At 47.2% G+C, this 9,686-nt stretch overlaps 1 protein-coding gene across 1 annotated transcript; it reads right to left on the bottom strand.

The window, feature by feature from the left end:
- Positions 1-1,687: 1,687 nt before the first annotated feature.
- Positions 1,688-9,184, bottom strand: ATP5F1A (ATP synthase F1 subunit alpha). The gene is made up of 12 exons (XM_021538907.3): positions 9,051-9,184; positions 7,765-7,843; positions 6,556-6,725; positions 5,639-5,812; positions 5,395-5,561; positions 5,122-5,270; positions 4,153-4,304; positions 3,798-4,022; positions 3,586-3,693; positions 2,913-3,057; positions 2,553-2,703; positions 1,688-1,879 (listed from the first exon to the last, which is right to left on the bottom strand). The coding sequence occupies exons 1-12, from the start codon at positions 9,108-9,110 to the stop codon at positions 1,798-1,800; spliced, it is 1,662 nt and encodes a 553-aa protein (XP_021394582.1). The 5' UTR covers positions 9,111-9,184; the 3' UTR covers positions 1,688-1,797.
- Positions 9,185-9,686: the final 502 nt, after the last annotated feature.

Below are 9,686 nucleotides of genomic sequence, written 5' to 3'. Positions count from 1 at the left end.
TGATCTTTACTGTCCCTTTCAAACCAAACCACTGTGATTCTGTGATCAACTCTCCACTTTCCAGCTTCCCAGCGCTTGGCTGGGGCAGCCCACAGCACCACTCAGGAACATTTATCTTAGGTTATTAGAAAAAATACATCTCTGTTTTGAACTAAGATACTTTTCAGCTCAGCACTTTCAACTACAGCAGCACATAAATTAAACAGGGCACAAGAACATCAAGTAGCAACCAGGGTTTAGTCACTGAGCAGAAAGAGTCACAAGCTGTGAAAGCTTCCTGGAAGGAACATGATGTTGGACAGATCAGAGTGGAAATGTTCCACAGCAGTATTCCCTCATACCTGTGAGGCTCCCCAGCCACCTCTTCTGGGGCTGTGGGGTAGAAGAAACAAGATAGTGAAAAACCAAAGATATGCACAGGATCCTCCTTCTGAAGTACAGCACTAACTGTTCCCAAAAACGTTTTTTGCCATCTCTGGATTTCAAGTGTTTATTTTTGCACAGTAGCCCAGAGCCCACTCTCTCAAAGGACTCAGGCCATTAACAAGAGAAGCTTGTTAGCCAGAACCGCATGAGAATGTTTCCAGCTGCCTGTAACTCCACAGCTGGACTGGGAGGCAGGACACTGCTGTACAGGAAGCTAACTGGGGACTGCACACATCACAAGCAGTTCTGCCCAAGCCTGAACACCCCTGCCCTGGGCTGATCCCCCTGCGTGGGCAGCAGGGATTCTGCCCCTCTGCCCCTGAGCTCAGCTGAGACCCCACCTGCTGCCCCAGCCCTGGCTCCAACAGCACAAGGACGTGGAGCTGCTGGAGCCAGACCAGAGGAGGCACCAAGGTGATCAGAGGGCTAAGCAGCTCTGCTTAGAGAATTGGGATTGTTCAGCCTGAGAAGAGGCAGCTCTGGGAGGACCTAATTGCAGCCTTCCAGCACCTGAAGGGAGTTGACAAGAAAGATGGAGATAGATTATTTACATGGGCCTGGAATGACAAGGAGCAATGGCTTAATAGTGACAGAGGTGAGATGGGATATTGGAAAGAAATTCTTGGCTGTGAGGCTGGCGAGGCCCTGACACATTGCTCTGATCAGCTGTGGTTGCCGCCCCATCACTGGAAGTGTTCACAGCCAGGCTGGACAGGCTTGCAGTGACCTGGGATAGTGGAAGGTGTCCCTGCCCATGGCAGAAGGGTTGAGCAAGACTATCTTCAAGGTCTTCTGCAAAACTATTCTGGGATTCTCAGATTTAAATCTCTAGCTATTACTGCTGTGACAGCTACACCTGCAGCTGTCCTGAGACTCAAAGACCAGCATTCCAAAGCCCAGGCACCAGGATGGGTCAGGCAGCAATCCCAAGAAAAGTTCTGTCAGTCAGGCAGTTAAGAGATTCCTGTGAAGCCCAGAGGGTTATTCCTGTCAGCCCAACTACACTGCCCTGCTGCAGGATAAGCTGCCTGGGACAAACGATGAACACTAAGAAGGTCCCTCAACTCTGTCACTCTCCTGGTTCATGTAAGGGGAGTTCATCCACTCAACCATTATGGACTTCTCACTGATTTCCAGAGTTCCTCTAGCAGGGCTGTGTCCAGGGGAGCTCAGATCTGTGGTTCTACAGGCTCAAGAGCGAGCCAGAAGTACAGACAAAAAGCAATCACTCAGAACACAGTATTTTTACATTCAGAACAGAGCCTTTTACATGGGAACCTTTATTCTCACAGAGATCTGTACATTCAAGTCGCACATGCTTTCACGTCTGACAGAGCTGGAACAGTGGTCTGTTAGCACAGTTTTAAGAGTTTATGCCTCAAAAGTAGACAGGAATTTTGTGACTATTTCCTTCAACTTTGCTTCTGTCTGGTCAGAGATCTTCCCTTCGGTCCTGTGGGAAGAGTTCAGTTAAATTCTGAGACAACAAACAAAACAGGGTCAACCCTGAGACAAACACAGAGGCTTTACAACAAACCTCTCAATTTCTAACAAGTTCAGTAGACAAACACATTTGTTTCATGCATGAAACCATCCCACTGATAGAATATCCCTTCTCCTAAAAGAGCCTGTCCTATTTAAGAACTGAAGTTTGTTCACAAATTCTTTCTGAACAGCTGTATGTATTCCAAAAAGGCCCAACCTACAAAGCTGGTCCTCAGAGACAGAAGGCATATGATTTTCTTCGTGACAAAAAAAGCCAAGACCAGTTTCCACGATAAGATTATTCAAATACTCAATCCCCCAACAGTTCACTCAGCAGCACTTAACCAACAGCACTCCAACAGCTCAAAGCTGTCCACAATATAGGAATTGAATCAATCAAGTAATTTCAGGAACAGGTTAGAGGAGACATATTGCAAGAAGGTTCACTTTAAGCATCAGCTGCTTTTCCTAAGAGCTGAAGCTGAGGACGGCAGATGGCAGGAAGCCTGATTTAACCTCCAGTTTTGATACAGCTAGCTGAATGCCTCATGTTCTAGGATACACTTAACTAACAGTTCAGTGACCATTACCTGCACTCCAGACATCAACACTCTTGGGATAAAGCAAGGTAAACCACGTACCTGATTGTGGAGAGGAGGTCCTGGTGCTGGCTCAGTACATGAGCTAGGAAAGCACTCTCAAATTTTGTGATCTTGCTGGGCTCAAGTTTGTCCAAGTGACCTCTGACACCAGCATAGATGACTGCCACCTGCTCCTCAATAGCCATGGGAACTGCAGGAAAAGACAGCACTCACACCACGGATGGAACTCTTCCATCAGGACACAACAGAGTACTTGGAAGACCAAGCACACATGACAGCTCAGTTCAAGCAAACCTGTATTTACCATGTGCACAGGACAGACACAAATGCTAACCAAGCTTGACCTTGTTAGCACAAGGCACTAGTGGCACCCAGACCTGCCAAGCCCAGAGCACTCACCGTACTGGCCCTGCTTGAGCAGCTCTGTCAGGCGCACACCACGGTTCAGCAGCTGCTGCGTGGCAGCGTCCAGGTCAGAGCCGAACTGGGCGAAGGCAGCGACCTCCCGGTACTGAGCCAGCTCCAGCTTCATGGTACCGGCCACCTGCAGGGTACAGTCACAGCCACTGACATCACCTCTAAGTGCCTAAGAAGTTTGAATGTTATCTGGCAGCTGACAGGTGTTGCAAGTCAGCTCTGCCTTGCACTCTATACAAGTCAATCTACAAACTGACAGATTATAATAAACATTACAAAAAACCCACACTTTACCGTATTTCTCCCCTAAAACAGCAACTGTTGATATTAAATCTCTCTAATTCTAGATTTAGTCATATTCTAGGTAATTTAGTCTGGACTAAAAGCCTGCAGTTAAGACAGCATTCTCTATTTGTAAGTGATCAGTACCCAGCTGAATACACCAAAACTTAATCATACATCTTTATGCAGGGACTACTTCCCTTTCTCCCATGACTTTCTCAGCAGGCAATGGAAGCATTAAAGAGATCTCTAAAGTTTGTTCTTTTATAAATTCATAACACTAAGAGATCCAAAGCTTTATCCCCTCTCACACTGTTCACATTTACACACCACTCATCCCTAGCATGAGGAGGAATAGCAATTTTGCAATTACCTGCTTCATAGCCCTGGTCTGAGCAGCAGAACCCACACGGGACACAGACAGACCCACATTGATGGCTGGACGGATACCTTTGTAGAACAACTCAGTTTCCAAGAATATCTGCAGGATACAATTTTATCATTATCTTGTTCAGAAGCCTGGAGGCCTCCTTAGAGACCAACCACTAAGTTCCATGGAGATGCTGGGCTGTGAGGAAGCCCTACCTGTCCATCGGTGATAGAGATGACATTGGTTGGAATGTAAGCAGACACATCCCCAGCCTGAGTCTCGATGACAGGCAAGGCAGTCAGCGAGCCGCCCCCAAAGGAGTCATTCATTTTGGCTGCCCTCTCCAGCAGCCGAGAGTGCAGGTAGAACACATCACCCGGGTAGGCCTCACGGCCAGGGGGGCGGCGCAGCAGCAGAGACATCTGACGGTAGGCAACGGCCTGTGTGGAGCAAAGACAGCCTTCAGCGCTTTGCACCCCACTGAACATTTTAGATCTCTACACCTGATGTGTTCTTACAGCTACAAACATCAATGCCTCACCACAAGGCCTAAAACCAAGGTTTCCTGACCTGTTTGGACAAATCATCATAGATGATTAGTGCGTGCTTCCCGTTGTCTCTGAAGTACTCCCCCATGGAGCAGCCTGAATAGGGAGCCAGATACTGCAGGGGTGCTGCATCGGATGCTGTGGCAGACACCACAATAGTGTACTTCATGGCATCTGGAAAGGATTGGAGACACCTCTGAGTGCATTAAGTCATCATGCCCAAAATCAGCAAACACAAGCATGTGAAGGACCACTACTGAAGTAAGTCCAGGCAGTGTCACTATGCTGCTACAGGAAAGTCCAGCACACCAGCTGAACACATCTGCTAGCAAAACTGACTCAGGAAGTCTTGACAAGTTTTTCTTCTAAAAAAAGTCACACTGAGAGCCCCCAGTTTCCTGGCTGTTTGGCTCTGTGAGAGTTTCAAACAAATCACTATCCCTAAAATGGGACATGTTTTTCCATAACAGCTGCCAGGACTACCAGGCATGAGGTCAAAGTGCCTGATCTCCTGCAAGCTCTGTTAAATGTGGAGTCTTGGTCATGGAAACCACTGACTCTGACAAGATGCTGTCATTTAATGCCTTGCGTTTGGGCAGTGAAGGCTCTTCACCACATTTCCAACTGCCATTCACACTGACTGGCACATGAAACACACAGGACAAATGCCAAGTCAATGACAACTTGAAGGCCACAGCTTGTCACCAAGCCTGTCTGCCAAGATGAAGCTTTCAACTCTGATGAAAAAAACCCTAAAACCACAGGGTGACTTTTCCAGAAGCAACTCAGCAGTTTGGGAGCCTCAAAACAGTATTTCTAATTGTGATACAGCAAAAATTAGGGGTTTTTTTCCCCAGATAGGTACAGAGATTTCTTGTTCATAAAATTAAGTCATGCACTCATGTAATAGGAATTCTGTGTACACCTGAAGCCAGGAGAGGTCACAGCATTAAAACGAGAACAGGATGTCATTAGGTGCCAAAATCCATACCTGCATCAGTGAGCCTCTTGACCAACTGAGCAACAGTGGATCTCTTCTGGCCAATGGCAACATAGATACAGTACAGTTTCTTCTTCTCATCCGTGCCATCATTGAATCGTTTCTGGTTGATTATGGTGTCAATTGCAATTGAAGTTTTCCTGTGGAACAGAGAGGCTGGTAACTTGCCCAAGGTTTTCCCAATCCTTACCCAACCCTGTATCCAGCTCTGCTGTACCTGAGTTTCTGTTCAAAGAACACTTTAGGCTTGAGTATTTAACTTACCCAGTCTGCCTGTCACCAATGATCAGCTCACGCTGGCCACGACCAATGGGCACCAAGCTGTCCACAGCCTTAATCCCCGTCTGCATGGGCTCACGCACAGAGATCCTGGGAATGATCCCAGGGGCCTTCAAGCCAACTCTCCTACGTGTCTTAGATGCAATAGCACCCTAAAAGAGAGAAAAAACTGCTGAGGTCTGTATCACACAGATACAAGCAGAGGAACTTAGCACCCAGCTGCACTTACCTTCCCATCAATTGGATTGCCCAGGGCATCCACAACACGGCCCAGCAGCTCCTCCCCCACTGGAACATCCACAATGGCACCAGTCCGCTTCACAACATCACCCTCTTTGATCAGTCTGTCGTTACCAAACACAACAACACCAACGTTGTCAGGCTCCAAATTCAGGGACATACCCTAGAACAGAGATCACATCACCCTGAGAAAATCCATACTGACATGCACAAAATCTTTCATATTGACAGGATTATTTCACTGTGTACAAAATCCTACATGATCTACCGCAACCTTGTGACAACAGTCACAGTTAAAGTGTCTATTTCCGTTCTTCAACTCTACCAGGTAGTTATATCCCAGCAGCCTAGCACTCAAGTCAATTGTTTATCTAAAAAGAACAGAAAGGGTAAGCAAGGTTCAAGAACAACATTACTCCCCTGCCTAGAAGTTGGACAAGAAAAAAGGACTGGCTTCTATTCTGCCCAAGGTGAAATGGGTCATTAGAAATGCTCAAAGAGCTGATTCAGTACTCCTGAAACAGGTTTTAACTCTAACTCATTGACAGGACTAAAAGAAGCCAGCAAGCTGCATAATGTATTGAAGCAGAGAAGTCATTATTAAACAGCTAACAGAAAAGACACCCTGAAACAGAAGAAAAAATCCAGCGCCAGGTTAGTCCTTTTACTTTCTGAATGAAGAAAAGACAGATCAAATGTTAAAACGCTAGCTGAGAATCAGATGCTGATATTGAAAGCAGTGTTACAAATTTGAAGAAAAAAAAATCACCCGTTACTACATATTGAAGTTGCAAGGAAGCTAATGCAATGCTCATAGTGGTACCTCCAAGCATAGTCTCATGTCTGCTTAAAAAACTGTCTTTTCAATATCTCTGTACTAAAGGAACTCCTTCAGTAACAGCTTACCTTCAGCCCAGAAGAGAACTCAACCATCTCTTCTGCCTGGACATTTCTCAGGCCGTACACGCGGGCAATACCATCACCGATCGAGAGCACACGGCCTGTCTCCTCCAGCTCAGCCGAGGTGTCAGCTCCCAGGATGCGCTCCTCGAGAATAGAGGACACCTCAGCAGTACCTGGAGAGAGAAGTTTGCAATCAGATCAGCACGCTAACGTACAAGAAGCACTCAGTAAGCTTGCCTTGAATGCACAAGGTGCTCTTTCTCAGCTGTGCTCCACAGTCTAGCTACCACCAACACCTTTACTTAGGGTAAGATAAATACCAGCTTCTGTAATCCCAACTACTAAAAGCAGCTTCAACTCATAATCACCAGCCAGCTACAACCACAACAGGCCTGGCTGTGTAGTTATCCACTTTCCTGATTATGTCCTACGCTCTCTCTCTCTCTCTAGAAAGCAATTAGATTAATTAATCAGCCCTACCCTGCCAGAACAGACCTGCTTGTAGAGCAGTTACTTAGCTCTGGATACATAAAAACACCATGCCAAATGATCTATGATCCAATATCCACATGTATGTAAATGAATTTCATTATGTTTCAGGAGCAAGTTGTTTGATATAAGCTATAAAAATACATTCCCCATACTTCAATTTGACTTCCAACAGCTTGTTACCTCCTCAGCTAAGAAACAGTAAATAACACTGTAAAACTTGTTTCCTAGTAATGCCCTTATTCACCTTAAACCACTTTAAAAAAATTGCATGAAGCACTGCCACCAAACACACTGCTACACACTGCAGCTGTCTCCTTTAAACACCAGACTGCTGGGAGGAAAATAAAGTTGCGCTCAAGGACACAAGGTCAAACCCAGGCAGGCCTGGGGAAGTCATCCTGTCCTTCATTCTGTTACATGCAAATCCAATCTGGGGCTGTTTTTTTGGGTTTTTTTTTGTTTTTTTTTCAAATAATGCTGCAGGTGACTGGAATACTCCTGAAGCAGGTACTCTATGTAAACCAGCTGACACGCAGCCACTCCCTGCTCTGGGGGCATTGTCAAGGTATTAAAGTGCAGTTTGCTGGATGTGACTGGAAAAGAGTTCACCTAAATATGCGTGTCCTGAAGTGCTGTCAACTAACACTCACCATAATCAAATTCCTTTTTGTCTGACAGACCATATTCTTAAACGACACTCAAGGCCTCTCTCAGACTCACCAGTTTTCTGAAAGCATGATTTTGAGGCATGGAGGTTTCTTGTAGCAACAAATGCTGCAGGGAGGGTGCTCCTGGAAACCTAAAATAAGTCATTGTTTCAAGAATAGTAAGATTTCTTTAATCACACTAAAAAACAAACAAACAAAACACAAAAAAAAAAACTAACCACAAACAAACATACCAACCAAGAAAAAAAAAAAAACAAAACAGCACGCTGAGAGATTAACAAATCTTTGATCTTGAGCTGCTTATGTGCACCTCAGTTTTGAGCTAAGCACCACAGCACCCCAGTGACAACTGTGGAACCAGGTCCAGCACCACTAAGGAAAGACATATTGAAGGACATTGCTCCAAATGTCTCGCTGCATTTTTCTGCAATGCGCTGATGTCGCCATCAGTCGCTGCAGCAGCTCCCAAAGAGAAACCTCCTCATATTTGTCATTTCTGTGCTGAATATGAGAACCCTGGGGCGTAAGGAAATCACTGCACCATTCAGGGCTCTGCACAGAGAGAAAGTTGTGTCTCCTAACACAAATCTAACTGCAGTGATTTTGGTATTGTTAAAACACCCACAAAAAAAAAAATCCACAAAACACTATAACAAAAAATATCTCAAAATACATATCTCAAAATCGCATTTACTTTGGAAAAAAGCTCTGAAGTCATTGAATCCAACCTATGACAAACACCACCTTGCCAACTAGAACATGGCACTAAGTGCACTATATCCTTGAACACCTCTGAGTCTGATAACTCCACCAGCCCGCTGGGCAGCCCCTTGCAATGTCTAATCACCATTCCTGAGAAGAAACTCTTCTCATGGCCGATTTTGAACGCTAAAGAAGAAAAAAATCTGTAATAATGAACGCATTACAAGGTCATTCTTTTGCACTTCTAGCAACGCTCCCAGTGCAGCACCATTGCAGCAATGATGCCACTTAATATCCTGCACCCCGAGCAAGCCTCTCCCCCGTTCATAGTCATTGGAAATACTGCCAGGAGTGATCCTCATCCTCTTCCCACCCTTCATTTCCTCACCAACATGGGATAAACCCCTCACCCCCACAACCCTTTCCCTGGGAGCTTTAAACCACCACCCTGAGCCTGGGCAAGGACACCCCGTTCCTCAGCGGGTCTGTCCCACAGCGTTGACAGTACACCCCCTGCTTCCTCCCCCACACTCCGATGTCACCCCCTCACACCCTCAATGTCACAGCGGCCCCCAAGATGGCGGCGCCGCCGCGTCCCCCCGGCCCCGCCGACTCCGGGGCGGGCATGGCGCTCACCAGGCCGGCCTGCCGCGGCAGGGAGCGGGCGAGGGCGGCGGCCACGCGGGCGGAGAGCATCGCGGCGGCGGCGGGTCCCGGGGGAGGCTGGCGCTGGGGCACGCTGAGGACGGCCGGCCACACGCTCTGCGCACAAAATGGCGGCGGCGCCTCAAGCCCCTTTTGGCGCCGAGGCCTCGCCCACGGGGCGGGGCGGGCACGGAAGCGCTTCCCGTGCCCCTGGTTTGGATGCGTGTGTGTGTCTGCCTATCTGTCTGCACGCGAATGTGTAGAATATGCAATAACAATAATACTAATAATATTAATTAAAAAAGCTAAATGAGGCTTTTAGAAAAAAAAAGCCCGCAGCAGGAGGTGTCCTTTAAATGGCCCTGAGGGGCGGAAGGGGCGGGGAGTGAGGGACGACCGGGGATGGGACACGGGAAGGAATAGGGACAAGGGCGCGGACACGGGAAGGAATAAGGGAATAGGTCAGGCCCTGAGGTAGGGGCAGGGACAAAGGCCGGGGACGTGGATAGTGACAAGGGCAGGAGCACGGAAAGGAACAAGGGCAAGGGCTGGGACAGGGGCACGGAAAAGAACGGGGATAAGGACAGGGACAGAATCAGGGACAAAAGTGTTATCCCGCGGGCTTGT

This window comes from Lonchura striata, chromosome Z (assembly GCF_050655825.1).
Source record: "Lonchura striata isolate lonStrDom1 chromosome Z, ASM5065582v1, whole genome shotgun sequence".
Lineage (NCBI taxonomy): Eukaryota > Metazoa > Chordata > Aves > Passeriformes > Estrildidae > Lonchura > Lonchura striata.
Note: the sequence above shows the minus strand (reverse complement) of the source record. Positions and strands in the feature narration are given on the sequence as shown.

Coding starts and splice junctions, on each gene's coding strand:
- ATP5F1A (XM_021538907.3), bottom strand. CDS start 9,110: ATGCTCTCCGCCCGCGTGGCCGCCGCCCTCGCCCGCTCCCTGCCGCGG. Junction 2,704..2,912: donor GCTCAAGCAGGGCCAGTACG/GTGAGTGCTCTG, acceptor CTTTTCCTGCAG/TTCCCATGGCTATTGAGGAG. Junction 1,880..2,552: donor GACCTCCTCTCCACAATCAG/GTACGTGGTTTA, acceptor CTCTTCCCACAG/GACCGAAGGGAAGATCTCTG.